This window comes from Condylostylus longicornis, unplaced genomic scaffold (genome assembly GCF_029603195.1).
Source record: "Condylostylus longicornis isolate FDR11 unplaced genomic scaffold, ASM2960319v2 ptg000015l, whole genome shotgun sequence".
Taxonomy (NCBI): Eukaryota; Metazoa; Arthropoda; class Insecta; order Diptera; family Dolichopodidae; genus Condylostylus; species Condylostylus longicornis.
The window spans coordinates 2701649-2725407 of NW_026577984.1; the positions used below are offsets into that span (position 1 = coordinate 2701649).

The window sequence follows — 23759 nt, forward strand, 5'->3', positions numbered from 1 at the left end:
TGAAACCAAGGGATAGGTATAAGTTAGGATATGGTTAGACTTAAATAAGCTTTAATTTATATTTGTTAGTTCACATTTACTTTATATACGTTATCCTACATAAATTCTGTAATTTTTAACCTGGAACACGCAATCAAAACTACTGGCCACAACCCAAACCACATGAATATGTCTCATTTTGTGGTGGAAAAAATCTCCCATCTTGTATTTTTCAAATTCGGAAAATATATTAAAATCAGTTGCAAAAATATTTTATGGGTATTTGTGGTTGATGTGGTTAGATTAAAAATTATTTTTAAAATACTACAGTTGCGGTTGAAACCAATATTGAAACAAGGTGTTTTTAACATCGCGAAAAAATTGTTTATAATTTTATTCTTATACATTCCATTTTTACTTTGATTATTGGTTTTTGCACGAAGATTTTCAGAATTACAATTTTCCAAAGTTGCGGTTCCCCCATCTGTTTTGTGATTCTTGTAAATTTATTTTGAATTTAAATATTTATATACTATGTGGAATAAATATGTATATATAGGTATTAGGTTTAGATTAAATATGTGCATATAGGCATATAGGTATTTTTAATTTTAGAAATTTTTGCGAGAATCTGGAGACGTTTTTAGTAAATAGTATCTTTAGAAGTAAAGTAATATGCAATAAGTAACTTGTTAAAGTATTTATGTCCTGATGAAAACATTTTTAACATGCATAAACAATTTACTATCCAAGATTTTTGCAGTAAATTTAGTTTTATTTATATAATTTATTTTTTAGACAATTATCTATTAGATGCTTCAAGATTTCGATGCCATAATGGTTTATGTGATCGTTTATGATTAAATTCTGATTTATCAAATGTCCTGAATACTTTTAAAACCTGCGCGAATGTTGTAAACAAAATTGCCAAAAAAGAAATATTTGTTAAATTTGCTGAAATTGTTCCCCCAAGTTTCTTTGAGGAAATCGATACATAGGATTTATTTCTAAAAATGACGCTTTTGGAGCATAAAAGTTATCAATCAAATCTCACAAGGTTCTCTTCGAAATATTATATTTGTCGAATGCAAATTTTGAAAATTGGCCTGGTCGCTTTTGCTAACCAAACATTAACATTGGAATATGCCAAAGAAATACATAACCTTCTTTAAAATTCGGGTTTTTTTTTTAAATTCGGTTAAAAAAGCAAAGCTTTTAATTGAATAGTGAATCTAATAATTTTGATTAAAGTTTTGGCAAAAAGCTCTTACTCGGAGATGAGGTTAAAATTAATATAATTTTTTTGGCAGTTTTAACGCAAAAATTATAATCCTATTGAGAGAAATTTCTAAAATCTTATCGTATCCGTATTATTCTTCATGAATTTGATATACTGAAGTTTTAAAAAAAATAAATAAATAAATTCTTACATAGGATTTATATGCTACAACAAACCGTTACGAAATTCATTACAATAATGATACTTAACTGAGTTAAAATTAGACTTAAGGAAACTAAGGGACTCATAAAATTAATCTTTTTTTTTTGAATATTTGTACTTTACGTTTTAAAAATAATGTGGGTATTTATATAAGAACCGTTTATAACTTTAATAGTTAATACCTATCTATCCTCATTTCGGCCAGCTTTGCCTTTATAGTAACAAATTTTTATTATTTTATTGTTGTTTTCTTTTTTTATTTTTAAAGTTTTTTTTGTTAGAATCTTAAACCACCTTCACGTTTTATTCTACAACATCTTTATATGCGTATATTTTAATATAATACATTATTAAAATAGAAAAAAAGGATTAGGACAGTAGAAACTAATTACCATATCAAATATTTTGCCCATTTAATAAAGTTAATAAAGTGTGTGTATATAGTGTAGTTAAAAATACAAATATTTATTCTCAAATGTATACATATGTGTCTTAATGTAAGTTTATATGTTTATGTACGGCATGTATAATTTTAGGTTTTAGAAATATCTTTTGAATTATTAGAAACAACAAATATCGACAACAAAAACCCCGGAATCAAAATAATAATAGCTGCAAAAAAAAGATATTTTCCGGTACTGTGAGAGACATGAAGAAAAACGCTACCATGAATAAAATTACCTTTTTTTAAATTTTTAAGTATGTATATATATTAGTGAAAATATCAAATGTGTATGTGTCAAAATATCTATATACACCTTTAAATTTTATATAAATATGAATGTATGGTGTTTTACTATTTCAATTTCGCTCATTTTCTATACACACATCTAAAATCCATACATACATGTACGTATATTTTTAAAATAATTTTTTAACTGCTTTTTTTTTATACTTAAAAATATTTAAGGACTAATACTTTATTTTATCAACCAAAGTAAAAAAGAAAAACAACACTCAAAAAAGCAAAAGTAAAACCAAAACAAAAATAAAAAAAAAAAAAAACAACTAACAAGTGTAGAGAACGTGACGGTGTTCTGGTCAAGCTTCAAAATTATTGATCCAAATTTTCTTAAAACGTTTCTGACGACAACGATATATAGGAAAATAAAGCAAAAATATGGAAAGAAAAAACAACAAAAAAGAAATTAAATAAAAAGGATAGCAACCAAGTAACATAAAAAGGACGAGAAACATGTAAAATAAGAAAACAATAAAAAGAGAAAGAAAAACATACAAAGAAAATTATAGTCTATGGCTACTGAATCGATGCTATTGCTTTTGATGTTATTGTTGATGATAATGATTGTTATACTGATTATTATGCCAACATTGAGGACAGCGACGATGTCTTTCTTTTCTTCTCCTTTCTTATCCCCCTTCTATTTCATATTTAATTTCATTTCGTGTAAGTATGAGAAAATATGCCAAGTCAAAAATATATGTGTACATATATGTAATATTATCCTTTTTTAGAATTCACTTTACCGTTATTTTTGTTAACTAAAAATTATAATATATTCCTTTATATTATACATACACAATTTTAATATGATGGATATATTGTATATATACTTTCGCACGTACATGTATGTATGTACATATATTTATAAGGATGTTGTAATTACGTTTATATTATATATTATGCCTCTATGTGGTCACTTTTTAATAGCGTTATACCAAATCGTTATTCGAATTTATTCTAACACTTTCAATATATACGATATTTGTATATGCGAAAGTTATTGTATATATTTATTGGATATATTTTCAAATATTATTTAAAGATTAGGACAGAAGAATTTATAGGGAAAATAAAATTTATACTTCAATTATTTTAAAATATGAACTATTTCAGACACTCAGAGAAAGAAATTCGAAATGAGGCTAATTATTGTTACGAAATGTTAAATTAGCGATATCAAGATCTTTGATTTCTCATGCCGAAAATCTGCTAACTAAAAACAGAAAGTTAATATAAAATATTTTTTTATTACGGATTAAGATACAAACTGTACGCATGTATAAATTCGTAATTTGATTATGTAACTTGAAACCGGTTTATTCCCACAGATTGCGCATTTAAATTTTGTAATATAGCAATTATTCAAATTATCTAATTTACTTTTTTTCACTGAACTGCAATCCCAAACTTCGAAGAAATTTTAAATGACGCGAATAGAAAAATAGACAGGAAGTTTTAAACATCATCTTTTAGTATAAAACTTAAGATTTAGTAAAAAATTTAAGTATTTCTCTAAAAACGAAAATGTTACTTAATAATTTCTACTAAAAAAATTTCTCAAAACCTACGAATATTTTATAAAAATATTCCTTTAAAAAAATTCACTTAAAATTGTTACTCAAATTCTCAATAAAGAGGACATCATAAAAAAAAGTCACTATTTAAAATTAGCTAAAAAAATTCAGGAAAAAAATTACTCAAAAATTATTTTTTTTTTTTACGTCATCTTCAAATATCACTCAAAAAAAATAAATCAAAAATGAGTGATTTATTTGTAAAATCTTCCCGATTTCCAAGTACCCCTAAAGTCCCAACTCCCACTTTACATATTACCGTTATCAAGGTAATGCCCTTCTAAAATGTGATTTACAAATAACAATTCAACATTGAACTTTTACTAGTTGTATAACATGGTCTAGTTTTCGAAGTCCTGAAAAACCACAAGATTATAAAATAGAAAGTTATAAACTTTTATATTTTATTTATTCATTTAAATTATAAGTTAAAAGCTACATTAGAACTTCTATAAGTAATTTTCTCGTATATGACCTAAACAAAATTACTTGTTACTACAACTACTACTAAATATGTACATATTAACGAATATTTGCACAAACATATATCTGCATAATAATAATATAGAAAATAGCCAAATAATTTGAAAGCCGAATCATAAGCCTATAGGGACTATATGCCTTTTTTTCTCCTTCTTCTTATTCTTTTTATATTTTCCAACTAACGTTTATAAAATACAATAATACTCGTACTATATATACATATTATATTTTATATTTATTTAAATTTGTATGTCAGAAATATAATTTACAGTGAAATAAAATTTACAGTGATTATTATCAAATACACTAATTGAGTTCACCCTGTACCCCAAAAAAATTGAATAATAAATAATATTTAGGGTATTGAGTACTAACTTAAACATATTATGAATATGTGGGTCAAAATATTTCATTACCAGTTTTTAAATTAAAATTATACCTTGAGAGAGGAATGAAGTTCATTTAACTCTACAAATAGTTGTCAATTTATGCCGAATTTATCAAGGCGCTTCGGTAATAAATCTTCATAAATATATTTTTTAAATGATAATAGAATTTTACCACAGTCGAGACATAATCTAATTGTTTAAAAAAGTGTTAACAAAAATAATTTTATTTTTTCTTATTGTTAAGTATTCCAAATTGTATTTAATTTACAAGACATCGAGTCTTTACTGTTTAAAATAACTTCCAAAAGCAGTAAATAAATACTAGTAAAAACAGGGACATATGACATAAAAATATTATATTTTCGCGAGAAAAATTATCAAGGGTCGGAATATTTTCTTTGTATATATATAATACACTATATATGAGTATAATGACTACTACTATCAACATCATGACACGAAAGATTGCACACACAATGCTCTACGGCGACCATTATTATGATTATTACCTCCCCTCTAAATTTTATATCACAAAATCTTTACAAAAGCTAAGCATCCTCTCTCTTTCTATATATTTGTAGTTTTATTTTTCTTTTTGTTTTAGAAAATTTTTCGTCCTTCCAATCTTATAAAAATAATGTTTTTCGTGATATGCTTGATCCTTTTTTTTTTATTCTTTATTCATATGTGTTCTTTATACATTTAATATCCTTTTGAAACCATTTACTTTTACATACAGTTATACGTACAATGTATTTTATATGTGTATATGAAATTTGTTTAGTTTGTTATGTTACATCTTTTATTTTTTCACATCCCCAATGGCTATTTTCTGTAATACTCATTCGGCTTTTTTTTCTATACATCTTCCTCCCCTATCTTTCATGTGTATACGGTAAAAAAAAAACAGCAAAAATAAAAAACGAGAAGAAAACACACTTTTCTTTCATTTTAAGTTTTCTTTATTTGTTTGTTTTGTTTTCCTTATTATCATGTATGTTGAATAGTGAATTCAAAGGATACTTAGGCTATTTATGTATGAATATTACATATATGTATATATATACATAATATTATACTGGTACATTCAAAATCTCTTAGAATATACATAAATGTAACTCGTGTGTAAGATTTTTTATATATTTGTACAAACATATATTTACATCCTCTTAATGTTTATGATGTAGATTTTTTCGGACAGGACACAAGGCGTTCGTTTTTCATTTAAATTGTAATACTTGTAATATATGAAAAAACAAAAAAAAGGAAAACTTTAAGAAATTGCAGAATATTTGTTCATTCAATTGTAGGAATTATAAATTATTTATGTTTTCATTTTTTCAATTTTTTTTTTTTGTCAACCTATTTGCCAAAATACGTCAATTTGTTTCGTTAGTTTTTGTCACGTTACTTGATATTTTTTTAAGTTTGTTATTAAAAATTAATTTTTTTTTTATTTAATTTTTATTTTAAATTTATTTTACTTTATTAAACACAAGGCACTTCTTGAACAGCTTATCAAGCACATCTTCGTTTTCCCGAAGAGTACCGGAATTTTTTGAATTCTCATAACCTAAGTTTGGATTATCACAGTTAAACATAATTTTTGAGATATGATGCCAGTAGTGGACTTTTTAGATATAGATATATACATATAGTTTCTCTCCAAAAACATTTGCAATCTCTCCAAAAACATTTGCACATAAATTGTTGGCAAGAGATCATATGGCTTGCATCGTCAAAAAGCTATGCAACCTCGTTTAAAAACAAACGTCTAACTCTACACAACCTAATTCTATAAGTCCTAACGTCACAAACTCTACAACTTTGTTAAAATTAGTTACTTCGCTGCATTCATATGGTAGTAGGAAAAAAAATCATTCATTAGTTTTTACTTTCCTGTCATGCAATAATTCAAGTATTATAAACAAACGATTTAGTCAAATATTTAGAATAGAGTTTGTGAAGTTAGGTCTTGTGGAGTTAGAAGAGTTTTCACATGCGCCAGATTATCATGTGCCAGATCAAATAGTTTGAAGAAAACCTTAAATACTTATTATTCATTCATATATTTGATATTGATTAAGAATTTGTTTGGCCATAGAACCTGTTGCAGTTTTTCTTATCAGAATTTTTATCGTATAAAATTTTCCTTTTTCTGTTCAGTTCTACTTTTATTCTAATCTATTTTAAATTTTTAATATTCAACAACACAAAACTGTTATTGAAGTTCGTATAGAAAAACCATTTTAGAATTATTTTTGCCAATTTTTGCTATTCTTTTATAAATTTAAATATTTAAATTCTAAACAATTATTTGACTATCATAACACCCTTTAAGTTGCCAATGCTGTTATTGGACAAGTAAATTGCAAATATGAACAAAAAAAAACAAATAAATAAACATCACAAAAGTATTATAAAACCGTTATGACGTTAGATTCTTTCTCTCTCTCTCCCTGAAAAACATTCTCAATTTTCAGTCCGTGATGCTGATACATTTCTTGCTACGTAAGATATAGTAAGACAAGAATTTGTATATAGATGTGTAAATATGAATGTATTTATGGACATAAATTTTTGTATCTTTACATGACTCTATACTACATTGTACTCTATATGAAGTCCACCCTTTTTCTTAAAATGATAGCAAAGAAACAAGATATCCCTTGGTCACCGTTACTTGAAATTTTGGGTAGTTATTTTTCGTCCTTTTTTTTTACATGCTATGTGTATTTATTTTTTAAGTCGTTTTATTTGAGTTTTGTTCTTGTTGAAGGATAAAAAATAAAAAGAGAAATTTTTTTTTTGTTTTTGTTCTCCTTTGTATGTTTTTATCATTTTTTATTGTTTTTCATGTTTACTGTGTTCTCTTCAAAGGACTTTTATTGTTTTTGCATGAAAAACAAGAAAAAAGAAGAATAGTCTTTGCGTGTTTTTATGTTGTTTAAAAAGCGAATGAAAATAAGAATAATTTTTTTTTTTTTCAAAATTTTCTAAAAAGTTTTCTGTAAATGGTCTTTGTTTTTACGCTATTGAAGTCTGTACTTGTTCACAAAAAAAAAAAATATTTTTGCGATGTGTTCTATTTGTTTTCTTACTATATAAAATGCTAAAGGAAAACTGAAAGGAATATTTCATTAGATGAATTTTAAATTAGCGTGCGATACGATAATTACAATTGATAAGAATGCTGATGATAATGATATTGATGATAATGGTTTATAATATGATTTCTTTTGATTACCTCAATATATAGGGTATATATGATAAAATGTAATACAGGTTGTCTTTATTCAGCATTTGTGTTTATTTTTCTAGTATTGTGTTACCTTTGAAATTTTATAATTCAGTAATTATAATCAATTACAAACGCCTTTATATTTTTATAGATCATTTTAAAGTTGGTTTAATCCCATATTATTTTACAGTCTGCCAAAATTTTGTGAATGAAGTGTTAAAAGTTAGTTTTAATTATTTTTACCCATTGAGCTTGTTTTTGTAGAGTTTTGAATTAAATTGACCAGAAACACATTTTTTCGCCTTAAGGCATATTTTTTTAAAAACAAACAACAATTATACAAGTATTTGAACAAATATAAATATTTATATATGTATGTACATATGTACGTGATATTAAAATTTCACGTTTCAAAAACAATAGAATTTTTTCACATTATTTATAAAACACTCTGTTAGCACACATCCTATATGCATTTGACTAAGAATAATTTTAACATAAATAGTGTATAAAGTATATGTATGTGTATATGTAAATGAAAAGAATTTCATAATATAATGATAATGGATTTACTAATTTTAATTCTCATTTCACTATTATTTTTATTTATATGCAGTACATAAAAGATCATATAATAAGATAAATAAATAAAATATTTTCCTTTTGACGGAGGATAAATTTTTGTTATTTAAAAATTAAAATATTTTGAAATAGATGAATATCCTTTCTATGTGCATATGTATATAGATAAATACAAACATACTGCTTTTTAAAAATAATATTCTCTTACTCTTAATAAATATTTTTGCTTCTTTATATTATGACAAAATAATAAAAACAATATTGAAAAGAAAAATAACAAAAATCAAATGATTCAATGAAAATTTATTAAATAATGGGAAAATTAAGTGGTTTATAAGGAAGTGACATTTTATATTAATTTATTGACTTTTCAATGAAATGAATTTAAAAAAAAAAAAAATTTATCTTTCAATGAGAAGGTAAACTTATAAATTCTTCTAAGTGTTATGAAACACATATTTATTTGTATATACATATGTATGTAAGTACACAAGCACATGGATATCATGTACAAATAGTATTATTTATTTATTGAGATTGAAAAGCCAAAAATAAAATTTAATAATTTAAATTTGTCATGCAAAATTTAACAAGTAATGAATTTTTGTTATACAAAAACATTGAAATACACAAAACTATTAATTAAGTTAACAATAATTGAGATTTTTAAAATGATTAATTAGAAGAGTTAAATTTTAAATAAAATTTAATAAATAATTATATACTATAGCTGCCAAAAAAATTATATCAATTCTGCAAACTAAAACTCTGAATTTAATATTTATATTTCACTTGCAATTATAAAATATTAAAGAATTTTATCTGTTAAGCAAATAATATGGCAATTGCAGAGAAATAATGTACCAGCAACCAAAGAGCTTATACTCGTATGTTGTTAATTTACTGCAACTAAAAATATTATCTAGGTGCCTTTAATATTCGATATGCATACTGTCTAATACCAAATTAAATCCAATAAAAAAATTCATTCATTGAAAAAGTGAAAATATTTTTTTTTTAAAAGAATCTATTTCATTTTATATCAAATTATTGCATATATTAAGGAGGAACAAAAATAAATTTAAAAGAATTTTTATCATAATGGTCGCTCTAATTCAAACTGTTAAGTACGTTTGTTTAAAAACACAGTTATATTTTTGGATAACATGGCATTTACTGTTAGATTTTCCCTTTAGCACATATTTGGGAAAGCTTGTAATTTCGGAAATATAAGTCGGCGGAAATCCAAGTTTTACTTACTTTCCAGAAGAAAAATGATAACAAAAATTTTAAATAACAATGATCTTTCTGTGATTCTAATGTTAGACTATGTTATGTTAAAGATCTTTATTTGTATGCAAAATTACTGTGTAGGAGTTTTGTAAGCAGAGAGACAAACATACATACGGACATATCAAATATAATAAGCACCTTTTTCCAAATTTTTTTGAAAAAGTGTAAAAAAATTAAGAAATTTAGGAAAAATCAAAGAGGTAAAATTTATTCGCTTGAAACATTTCTTTAAAAATATTGAATTTAAGTTCCCTGCTGTTCAATATTAAATACATACAAATTTTTGTCATTATTCAATTTATATTTAATTATTCAGCTTTTAATTAGTTCCTAAAGTAATTTTTCACCCTCGTAATTAAACAAGAGTCAACACTATTATTTTTTTTTTAATAAAAATTTCGTTAGAAATCGCGATTTCCAATATTACAAATTGAAATTATTTTCGTTTCTATCTTATTATTCAAACATTATTAATTCGTATATACGAGGATATACAAACTATGTGTATAACTACACAAAACATTAATCGAACAGCTTGCCTAAAGCATTAGTGAGCAACTAATAGATACGAAAAGAAAATTGCTTGAAAAGTCTTATTTTTTTTTTTTCAAAAAGAATTTAAGCAAAAATTAAATCTTAAACTACACGAGATTTCTAATAAACAAGGAGATAATTTTCAACAAAGGCAAACCGTTATTGCATGCTGATTTTTATGAGTTACATACTTATATACAGTGATGGTGTATAAATGTGTATAGATTCCATTAATTGAAAACGTAAAAAATAAAATGAGGAAATAATGAAAAAGTAAAACAATATAAAATCAGATGGCTAGTTGCTTCTTAAAAAAAATTGCTTTGATTTAGTATTCAGTGTTTGTGGTGACAATAAATTCTAATAACTGAGGGCGATAGAAAAATATTACAATACTTTTATTTTATTTACAATTTTTAGTAAAATCAAAATTAAACAATTTACCTATATGAATGAAGGATCAAATGTTCTCTATAAAATAATATTTTGCAAAAATTTTTAAAAACTTTTAACATGAGCTATAACTAAGTTTTTACTTATATTTAATTTTTTCTATAACCTCTCGTCGGAAATAATATTTTAAACAATTTCCTATTTTATATACCAGTTTTCATGAACTATAGCTGTCGAAGAGCAATATTTTCTTATTATTTTTTGAGAAACTTTTCGATACTCTCTACTATTTATTATAATTAACGGAAACAACTTCGATGATATTACGAGACAACAAATTGAAAACATTTTTGTCCTTCTTTGTATTTTTTTTTTGTTTCTTTTGTTTTCTTTTTAACTTAAACTCAATACCTATCTAATGTGAACACTCCTTGCAGGCTCTAGAACTTTAAATGACCTTTAAAAACAAAAGAAATTTATAAGAAAAAAAAAAAATAATAAAAAAAATTGATTTTGCTTTTCAGTTAAATATTCAGCGATAATGACAATCTTTACATAACAAGAAGGCTCCATATTTCTAAAAGGACATTGTTGAATGATTCTGTTCGGCGTATTTCTTTTGTTTTTCTTTTCTATTTGAAAAAAAAAACAAAATTAAACAGTTACGTTCAATTCAAACACTGGTTTAATAAATTAAAAGTAGTGAAAAGTAAGAAAAATCAAAACAAAAAAAATTTTCTCCAATTACGTGAAACACATTTCGGTAGCTTTGACTTTTTAATTAAAAATCGAACAAAAAGTGTAAGGCACAGAGATATTTTTTTTTTAATAAAATACCGCAACAGGGAATGACTATTTGAGAATTTTAAAAATATTTAATTTAAAACCTAGAAATTTGTGTAAGAAATCAGAAAACTGTGTAAAGAATTAATCAAATAGTTTATGTTGCTGTATATACATTTAAATATATTATGTATAGTCATATTGCATAATTGGGCATACATTTAATAAAGCCAACCAATTAACTTTATTTCATTAAAGTTTGTACAGCAATTACAAGGTAAGATTGCAAAACTGTATTATTTTTTTAATAACCAAGAAGGTTCACTATTCTCTTTACCTAGTGCCAACAGAATTCATATTATTAGAGGTTGTTTTTGAAACCGGAACGTAATCATGAAAGGTGACTTTTTTTGTTTTAAATATTATTGAGCAGTTTATTTTTTTGAACAAAGTAAACTGCTAAAAGAGTAGTTTGGACAAGCTATTAAAGTTATAAAAGTATATTATTTGACTATTTAGTAAAACTAATGAAGCTTATTGATAACAAATTTAAAATATGTTAATAGACAAACATTTTTTGCTCCGGCTTTTCATCATTTCGTCACTATGTCGACTCAATTTCAAGTTGCTGTCAATAATCAGTTCAAGATATTTGTATTATTTGACTCCTTTTATAACAACTTCGTTAATTTCATGAGTATATTTCGTGAGTGTTATCTTCAAATAACTCAATAAATCCAATCAAGTCAATAAATCCAATCAATAAATCCTCTACATACATGTATATTTATTCATAAACTTTTCATCCATGTCAATTTCATTTACATAGCAGAGTATTGGATCCAGAGCGCTTCTTTGTATCACACCGTACGCAGCCCACTAGATGCGTAAGACTTTTGATTTTGTAAATTTCGGCATATTGTTTTCTGCCGTTGGACATATTTGGAAAACATTTATATTCATTTCCTTTTCTTCCCATGTTATGTAGAAGTCTTAATAAAAATTTTCTACCACATACTGCTGTTTGAGTATTACAGTTCTTTCTGACCCCAAATTGTCTGTCAAATAGCAATTATTTAAATAGTCAGTAATTTTCTTATTAATTATGGTTTCTATAATTTTGTTAGTAATGTAGTTGATATTGATATTGGGCGATCATTTTTTTTTCCTTGTACAGCTGTATAAATGGATACTGTAATATTAATATTCAGATCGTCTGGAAAAGCATGTGCTTCTAAAAATGTATACATATATAATATATTAATTAGAACTGGCATAGTTCATTCAAACATCTGTTGGCAAGCTTTATTTGTATGTCATCAGCTCACACAGAATTCCTATTTATAAGTTTATATTAAAATTTTCTTACTAAATATTTTTGACTTCAATAAATTTAAGTGCTAATAAACAAAGCAAATTTAATATCCAATTGATTCCATAAATAAAAATTTTATATAATCGAATAAAAAAAATTTTGATTCAAGTCAGATTTTTTTATACTAAATTATATAAACTACTTTATTTATCAAAACGGAAATATTTTATATACACATACATATATATTCAATATAAAAGATTTGTAAAACATTCCTATTAAACGCTAAACTTAACCAATTTAACCAACAATAAAAAAATAATTTCTCACTTCATAAATTTCAATTATATCGTGATATTTTTACTGACAAAATGTAAAAAAAAAAAATATTAAAACTTTTTAGTAAAATAAATATCTTGCCGTTTGTCCTAAGTAACTTCACTTGTACATATATATTATTATTATTAAATAAATTGAATAAAATTGAATTCCATATATATGCGAACCTTAAACGAATAGTATTTTTTCTCTTTCAAAATAAATTCCTGCCGCACATATTTTGTGTGCCCTATGTTATCTTATCTATATTAGAATAGAAATTTTCCCTTTATTTTTTCTATCTTTCTTTTCGAACAACAAAAAGAAAAAATAATATAAATATAGAAAAAAAAAACCGAAAAAATAACAGCAATGTACAAAATGATCTAAATTTTTACGTCCTTTAGACTTCATTAAATCTCAATAACATAAAAAATAACAGAACAAAAACTAAGTATATATGTATGTATGTCAGTAATATATTAGAATATACTTACATAATATAAAAATGTGTTTTGTTTTTCTTTTCTTGCATTTATTTGCTTTTTTTTTTGTTATATCCTGTCCAATGCTGTCTTTATTTCACATACTATATATACTCGAAAATCGAGGACTTGTTAATATCTTTTAATTTTGTATCATATTATCCCCAAAAATTTTGTGTTGGTTTCTTTTTTTATTTTGTGTGTTATTTTCTCCCTTTAAATTCTTTTCATAATGTTATTGTAAGACATTGTAATGATTATATAAACACATGTTGGTATATAATATATAAATAAGACAAAAACGAAAAACAAATAAGAAATCTTAAAAAAGAAATATAGAAAAGAAAGAAAAAAATATATATAACGAATATCCTGATAAAGTTTAAATCATGGTTCTATTAACAAATTACGAAGCAATAAATCAAACCATCTAACACTTAAGTTTATATTCAATCATATAAATTTTATTATCGTTTTTATTGGATACAACATTAATATACATATATATAATACATACACATATTCAATATCTCATTTATATATATATATATGTTGTATATATATATCATAATAAAATATACATAAAAATATATGCAATCAAAAAGTAATAAAAAATGTAGAAGAAATAACAACAAAAAAAAATAATTTTCTTGAATATCCTTGTATTATTGTACAAATATAATATTATATAACCAGCCAAAGGTGATGAGTGCCTTCTTATAATATTGCATGAATGTGCACACATGTATGAATGTCGATATCATGTTAGTATAGAATTTTTTAAGCTTTTATTTTTATTTATATAAACAATTCCCCGTTTTTCTAATCCTCAAACATGTCAAACGTATATTTTTATGGAAACATAAAAGAAACGCAACCAAAAAAGAAAGTTATAAATTTTATTTTCCAAAAAAAAACAAAAAAAAAATAAATAAATAAATAAAATGTTTGCAAGGGAATATGTTTAAGAAAGTAGCATAATTTTACAATGGACGAACAAACAGAGTTTGTCAAATGGTTTTTTTTTTTTCGCAAATAATCTTTCTTACATCATAAAACAAAAACAAATAAAATCTTGAGAAATTTAAAAAATTTATTTTTAGGTATAATGTACTCTTAGTTTGAATTAGAGAACAATAAGTGAAGTTTTCGCGTTTTTGAAAATTCACTTCTAACTTTTCTTACTTACTTGTAAGTTATTCTTGCCAACAGTATGTTAGTTTGAAGAAAAAATTTCTGAAAATTTTGTTCTTCAAGAACTAAAAGGCAAACTACATCAGAGATTTCTTCTCAGTTCTTGATAAAAGATATTTGTTTGTTTTTACTTAAAAGTGTCAACTCAAATTATCTTTCTTAACTTAATTAACACTTGAATTCAAGCATTATGTTAACGCCTCTTTACAGTCCTTTAAATAATTTCGTATACCTATATGAATGTTATACATACCTTTATGAATGAAAGTAATTTTAATAAAACCCGCAATGGTCCTGGCAGCCGGGGGGTATTGATAATATCATAATAATTTATTATATAATGTTATATAGATAAATTAATAAATAATTTTAATAGTGCAGCACTTACAGAAGGGAAAAGTGCTAGATTACAAACTATTGGTTTCATCCAACTTTATTTAATATTTTCTCATCTTTCGAAGATAAAAGCTATATATTGTCAGCAGAACAATATGCAAAGAAATATAACCGCAGATAAAATGAATTTTTTTTAGATGTCTATCATATATAATTGGCTTTTTCTTCGAAGGGCCATAATCGATACTCTCCAATCTTATGGTCCAAGTTTATTATAAGATTGCTTTAGTAAAAAAAACAACATACAAAATCTTTAACTATTTTGCAATTGTAATTTTTTAAATTATAAATGCATTAAAGTATTTTAATTTTTTCAATTGATTTTCTGATCAACCCGTTTTCCGCTGTGATAATATACTTGTGTATAAATAACTCTTAATCCCATAGTTTGTAAAGCATCATATTTCTATTTAACAATTTAAGTCGATAGCTTGTATTATTATAACTTTCGGTCTAATTAAAACGATCTATTGAAAAGAAATCTTATAATAACAATTTTCAGAAAATTTTTACACTAATACAAAAATTGATTGTGTACTGAAATTGCGTACTAGTTTACTATACAATTTAAATAACTGAACAAATTGATAGAACATTACATAGAAAGATGGACAGGCAAAGTAAAATTATCACACATTTTTTTCCGAAATTTGTTCCGAAGCTGTAATTGTGAGTATCATGGTTTCACTGCACTTAGAAAGTGTAAAATTATGAAACATATAGATTTTTCTATAAGTAGAAATAAGCAAGCTTCGTTTGTTTAAAAATTGTTGGCAACTAAGCTTGTTCAGAAAAAATAAAAATTATATTTAAAATTTACAGATTACATAAATATTGTTCACATATTCAGTCTCCTATTTTTTCCAAGTTCAAATGAATAAATTCAAATAAATTTCTGTAAAACACTAACATGACAGTAATGGCCCTCTTACCAAAGAGTGTAATATTTTAACAAAGTAAATGGAAGCAAACAAATTGAATCTTTAAGCTGGTATAAATTTTTAAGATTTTTACTTTCAGATTTTACCTAAATATATGCAAAATTATGTGATAATAAGGAAATAATTTTAATTTAAAGCGTTTCTATTGTTTAGGGTTAACTAAAGCAGTATAAAAAGCTCAAGATCAATACCTACATTATTAAAATAAAATTTGCTATTTTAAAAACAATGCATTTAATAGTATAAAGTTTTTGTTTTTTAAAGTAAATGCTGGAAAATTTTAAATTTTTTGAATACTAAAATTGATAAAAGGAGGAAAAGGAGAAATAAGAGAAAGAATCGGTACCTTCCTTCACAAATTTTAATTTTTTTATCATTATGCATCTTCGATATTATTTCACTTTTATCTATATATATAATCGTGTAAGGATAATAAAAACGAAGAATAGGGATACCGGCCGGTAAAAACCAATTCCAAATTTTTCTTTCATATATGAAAAAATTACTTTATATTTTTTTTTTTCTATTTTTATTCTATCCAATATTCTGTATGAATTTCTTTTACAAAACAGCATTTATACAAAATATGTTAAAAAAAATAATAAAGAAAAATAATAACAATAACAAAAAGTTAGCAAGAAAAAGAGTAGTGTAATCGTTACATAAAAATTTTATGGGGCCCCGATTATATTATTTGTCTGTGTCTGAATTTAATACAAATATGTACTTATATCATTTATATTCTATAATACTCGTATTTGTACATATGTAATGTGCATGGTTTGTATATTTTTATGAATATTATTGTATATAGCATTTAGAATATATAATAAAAAAAAAATCACATGAAAACAACCTGTTGTTATTTGTGAAAAAAAAAAAATAAAAAAAAAATGTACATACATATGTACATATATACGTATATATTTTTTTTTCTGTTATTTATATTATTGTTATTTTAGTCCTTATTTAAGGATATATACATATATACTTTCAATATAAAAATTTACCGTTATAAACATATAAATTTTCTTTTTTATTTTAATTTTTTTTTGATTTTTCTATTTTTTATTTTCTTATATTTTATTTATTCATTTTGTTATTCTTCTTCTATTTCTTTTTTAAGTTCACATAAGTATATTACATTTTTATTCGTTTCTAATGGGCTGAAGATGAGAAATGACGATGATAATAATGATACATATAGCAATTATGATGATGATTGTAATGATGATGATGATGATGATAACGATAGTTAAAATGAATTAAATGTATTATACAATAAATACATACATAATATATGTAAGTATGTATATGTATGCAATATAAATAAATACAAGTATATTTTATGATTTTATTATTATAAATGGATTATATGTAGCTATTATTGTTGAATTATTATTTACATACTTATGTACATAATTATTATAATAATCTTATATAGTTGTTGCACTATTAAACTAATTTACAGATACTTCTATTATGTTATTACAAGTGAAAACATATTAGTACTCTGATATAAGTATATAGACTAAATATTTTTATGTACATATTAAAACATATGTATAGTTTAACACGTTACTCGGTCAGTATTTCCAATGAAATTTACAAAAAAAGAATAGCATTTTTTTAATTATTTTCGTTATTTATAGTTTTTTTAAACACACATGCACATATGTAAATACGTTAGAATTATGTATGAAATGTTTGAACAATTTATTTCAAATAATTTATTTACATTTTCAAATCGAACCCATGTATATGTTATTAATTATTTAATAATTATACATACTACAATAATACAAACCTATATGTTAATACATATAGAACATAATTATTATGACAAAAATTAGGAAATATATTTTCGTTAAAAATTAATTTGATTTTATTTTACAGCTCATAAACGTCGTCATTACAAAAAAAAAGTCTGTACATGCTTAAATTATGAAGTTTACTAATACAACATCATAGTTGCGGAGTTAATAAGAATGTGCTTATTACACTACTAATTTATCTTAATTTATCTGTACATGCTTATTTTCACATTTATGTATTCGCATAACATTTTATAGCGACTTGACTATATGTAAATTAAAACAATTAATGTAAACTGGTATTTATATATTAATGTAGTTGATTAAGAAATAGAATTTATATCCTATCGTGATGCGTAGGATTGATTTTAATTTATTGTAATTATCGCACAATATTTGCATACTGACAATGTTACAAAATAATGGATTTTCTTTGAAATTTTTTGAAAGTTTCTATTAAAATAAGAAAACAATATTTGAGAAAAATAACTATAAAACTTGGCATGCTTGTCAATTTGAAATAAAAATATTTTCTCTATAAATCAGAAATTGTGAACCCTCTATGTAATACACTCCATATTCTATTTGAAAATTTCTATTCGAAGATTATTGTTTTTAAGATTTAATAAACTATTTTTAAAATATTTGAAACAAAAATTTTTTTTTAGTAAACATTGTAATATAAAGAAGAAATCAGTATTATAACATAAGTGACAAAAATAAAAGAAAACTAAGATTTTAAAATTTTGGGGATTTATACATTATGCGCTTTTCTCCTCTAGACATACTTTAAAATGTATAGTTCAAAATGTTAATTTTATAGTAAATGTTCTTAATAATATCATTTCTGATATAATGTTAAGTAATAACGGCTTTGCTGTAACGCTTGCGGAGCTACAGTTTTCCGATCTTGAGTTCATCAGGAGGGTGGGTCTCGAGCGTGTGTTGTAGAGCATGCCCCGCACTTGGAGGGAGGCGCACAATAAATCCTCTGATTGTGACTGAATTACTAAAAAAATAATACACATGTGTATTTAGTACGTATACGTAGTAAACCTAAACCTTAAACTAGCTTGGCAAAGCACATATTTCAATTGCAAGAAATAAATATTCATTCATATTTACAATAATTATAATTGAAGCGTGATAATATTAATAATATAAATGATAGTAACCAAAATTATTAAAAATAAAATTTCTTAAAAATTATTTCTCTTAACCAAGAATTCTGTTAATTAAATACAAAATATTTTTATAGTTTAATTTATACTAGTAGATTGATAAATTCAACCAATATCATTAGACACTCACTCATTTATAGAAAATAATTTCAATTTATACATTAGATTAAGTCATATAAAGCTTATATTAATATATTTAGGATTAAAATAAATGTGATATCTTATAATATAATAAAATGAAATAGAAAATTCTTATATTTAAATATATATATATATATTAATATGTTCACCCACCAGAATTCTATCAATGATATAATGTGAATAATAACTTTACGTATGATGGTGTAAAGAAAAAGAACAATTTAGAAGAGTATATAAAATAATAAAAAGCTATAAATTTTCTAATATTTACCAGTCAAAAGAACGAAAAACAAGTATAAAAAAATTCGACGAAAATGAAAAAAAAGAAATAATTTACTTCTGGTTTAAGTGACTATAATTATGTATTAAATTTTGTCTGTTTCATTTTATGTGAATATAAAAGTCGAAAAAATAAAAATTGCAAAAACAAAATATTATATGAAGAAAAACAAAATTTATTATAAAGCACTCATAATACATTTATTTCTATGTATGTATATAAAATATACGGTTAAATAAAGAAAAAAAAAGGATCTATATAATAAAAGTACATAAATTTTTTATGTTAAGCAATATAGAAATCATAAAATTCGTAAAAGTTCCTTAAAGGATATTAAAAATATATTATTAAGATGGTTATAAACGCATTCAAGATCTCTTTTTTTTGGCTGTGTTGTTATTTGGCTCTTGTTTTTTCATTTATATTTCTTCTTATAGTTTTAAGTGATAATAAAAACGAAAGGAAGATTTTTCTTTTGGAGCATATAACACATAGTAATAAGAAGGACATCATTTTACCATAAAAATGAAAAGATCATATAAAAATATTATGATGTGTTGATGATGACCAAATTATTAACGATGACGATATATTATAATAATATTGTGATTGCACGATAAGATTACGGTTTCATTTTGTTTTCATATTTTACTCTTGAATAACATCTTGTTTCTCATCTTGTTTACTTTCATATTTAATTTTATCTTCTTTTTTCTCTTTCATATTTTGTTTTTCTCCATTAAAATTTTCTTCAAAATTTTTTTCTTCAACTAATGTAAGACGTTCATCATTTGTTAAGGAACGTTTAACTTTCTCATATTTTGCTTGTGCTGTTTCTTGTGTTATTGCTAATCGTTGTTGTACCATACGTTTATTTAATTCTAAATCTTTTGCTTCTTCAATAAGTTTTTCGCATTCGTAATTATCAAATTGATCTTGAAATTTATTTAAAAATTTATTGATAGATTTTACTTCCATGGTTAACTAAAATTTTAAAAATTTATTTATTATTTTTTTACACTCGAATAAAAAATTATTATTGGAATGTTCACAAAAAATTTCTGTTTTCTTACATCTTCATATTTACGTTGCAGATCATTTAATAAACAAACAAAATGTGTTTTCAAATCTAATAAACAATTGTTCATAATATCTTGTGATTCTTTATAATTTGGTTTACGACTAGCATATGGTACAAGATATGGTCCAAGAAAATCAGCATCTTTAATTTTAACTTCAGCTAAACGCTTTTCTTCATCTTCGAACTGGAATATAGAAAGTTGTAATTAATAATTAACGTTGTAATGACGGTAGTTGCACAATAAAAATCGTTTACTTTATTTCAATAAACCTATATGATAAAGTTTAAGAGAGAGAAGTAAGCATTTAACTCGTGTGGAAGCCTTAATATTGCCTTATAAAATGTATTGTTAGCAAATTTATAACAGTTCTATAAAATTAAAAAATATAATGCTGAAGAAAAAGCAATTCTAATCACATAAAATCATTAAATGATAACATGAAAAAATCTATGTTAACGAAATTCTATAATTGTATATTTCGTACAAGCCAAGTTACACAATATAGCGTATCTGCAAATATCAACTAACGCAAGTAATTTCTTATTTCGTTTGTCGTAACCTCATATTTTTGTTGAATATTCAATAGTTTATACATTGTTTAATCTTATCTCATATTATTAAGAAAGGGACTTATTACATCCAAATAACAAAACTATAAGTTGTACAATTTATTTCATTGACTATCGTAAAGGCAATATGAAATACGATAAGAAACATTATGCATCAACAGTAATATCAACGCTTTTCAAGGATTGTCTATTTGAAGGAAAATTTAAACAATTTGAACAATTTTTGAATAATAACACCAACTCTGTATATTTTAGTTGGACGGTATGTGAACATTCGTATTGTTTGTATTGTAATTGTATTATAATAATTTTCTATTTAGTATAATAACTTAAAATTCTTATTGTAAATACTAATATATTTGCATACTTATAGGGGAATGTTATGATTTTACAGCATTAAATTTTTGTATACAAAATAAGTATATACATATGTACGTACACTCATAAGTAAATACCTATTTACTTATAAATACATAAGTAACGAGCCCGAATAATATTTTAGTAGAACATTAGTTTATTGACTGGTTATTTATTAGTAAGCATAATACAAATAATACTATGTGAACAACTATTTAAAATTACTTGAAAATTCACAAGCTAGCGTAACGGGTATCCTTATTGCTACTCTGAAAAGTCCGTACAATTATAGAAAATCAAATTGCTATAGAACTTTTCGAGTATTTAGAAGTATTAATTAAAAAAATGAATAACGTATTTTAATTATTTGACATTTTCTTCATTATAAGAAAAAATTATTAATTTACATAAAATATTTCGACCATTTTATGAGCTTTATATATGTATACATAAAATAGAAAACTTATAGCTTAATGACGTCTGAAAATTAAAATAGGACTTAAAGTATATTTTATATTTAACTTGAGAAATTCTGTGTCTAGTAACGTTAGAACAAGAGCGGCAGTAACAGGATATATTTTAAATCAGAAAAGCATCCCGAAATCCAAAATTATAAAATAGGAACTTAATCCCTAACTTATGTGTTCATAATATTAGACATAACCAAATTTTTAAAATTTATTGAATTAAGAAATTTATATACAACAGGAATAAAATGAACCATCAATGAAAATCAAAAACAAACAGTTCAATCTGGAATTTTACCGATTCTGTAGGAAATTTCCACAAATAGCTAAAACACAAATATGTTTTTCTTAATGGAAAATTATTTTGTATAAACTTTAGGTGAATTAAAAAAAATGTTCCAACTCATTTTATAAAAGAGTTTATCTTCTATTTCAAAATTTGGTCTTTAAAATTTGTAAATAATTACCTCTTTAATCCGAATTACCCTTGCTGCTTGATTTCTCAAAGAATCAAATATTCTAAACATAAGTTTAGGATTTTCGAATTCTTTGCCACGTTTTTCAATAATTTTATCAATTTCTTTTAATCGATTTTCAAATACTTTATCTAAAGTTTCATCATATTTCATTTGAGATAAAAGCAATAGGTATAATTCAAATTCTGTCGGTTTTGGTTCATTTGGATTGGCCTTATAAATGAAATATAATAAAAAAATTAGGGATTAATATAAATTTAAATGTGTTGTGTAATTATCAAAGCATATTGAATATTTTACGTGATATCCTTTTGTTAATTTACTATCAAATAATATCTCTCCGCCATATTTAGGTGGAGGAGGTCGTATAAATTCTCTTGTTGATGTTGTTATAGCATTTTCAGCATATTGAAATTTAAGCCAAATTTTATTGTCTGTTCGTAGAAAACGTCTTTCAAGAATATCTTTACTTGGTTGAACATCATAATTTCTGCTAAACTTTTCAATGACTTTCTGCAATTAAAAATATGTTGTTTATTATTTATTCATTGAATTTTCTTTTTAATTTTTTCTTACCTCTATTTTCATATCTCTTTCACGATATTGTATTTCTTGGTAAATAAGTCTGCAAAAAAAAATGAATTTTTTTGTACTATTGCTGATTCCATACGTGATTAGCTTACCTATCAGATCTTTCTTGAAAATTCATTATAATTTTGTCTTGGTGAATTTCCATATATTCTAATGAATCAAGTCGCGATAATGCATAAAAATACATTTTTTTTGGTACATCTGGACGAGAACCGTGTTCATATTCTGTAAAAATTGTTGATAATGCTTTTACAATTTATTGTAATAACCAAATTATATTTGATTAGGGTACATAACTAGGATTAGTCAAAAACAAATTTAAAGCTATTGCCTTTTTCCAAAATTAAAGACATATTTTTTATTTCAAATTCTTCATAATTTACAAATCAATTTTTTATTATTATTAATGCAGTTAAAAGTATGACGAATTACGAGCCCAAAATCGAAAATTTGTTCAAAAGCAAGTGAAATTAAGTCAGAAATTGAATGAATTCCTATTTATTTCAACACATTTAAAATGCAGGTTTGTGTAGAAATCTTAAAGGAATGGATTTTAAATAAGTTTGAAATAAAGGACAAACATGAGTTTTAATGTATTTCAAAAAAATACACTTGAATATCCTAACATTTTCAACAATTTGTTAAACCCAATTAAAAGTTTTTTTCTCTATTTATTCCAACGCTTTTTAAAAATTTTGCAAATAGTATAACTTTT

General features: G+C 23.9%; 1 protein-coding gene across 1 annotated transcript in view; it reads right to left on the reverse strand.

Moving 5' to 3' along the window:
* Positions 1-781: 781 nt before the first annotated feature.
* The window catches only part of LOC129605843 (coiled-coil domain-containing protein lobo), a 28984-nt gene continuing 6006 nt past the window's right edge, over positions 782-23759 (reverse strand). The window contains exons 4-10 of the mRNA XM_055515818.1: positions 23137-23269; positions 23030-23078; positions 22754-22966; positions 22445-22666; positions 20576-20767; positions 20274-20486; positions 782-955 (exon numbers count right to left, since the gene is read on the reverse strand). Coding sequence (XP_055371793.1) covers positions 782-955; positions 20274-20486; positions 20576-20767; positions 22445-22666; positions 22754-22966; positions 23030-23078; positions 23137-23269 — 1196 coding nt within the window. The remainder of the gene's footprint in view (positions 956-20273; positions 20487-20575; positions 20768-22444; positions 22667-22753; positions 22967-23029; positions 23079-23136; positions 23270-23759) is intronic.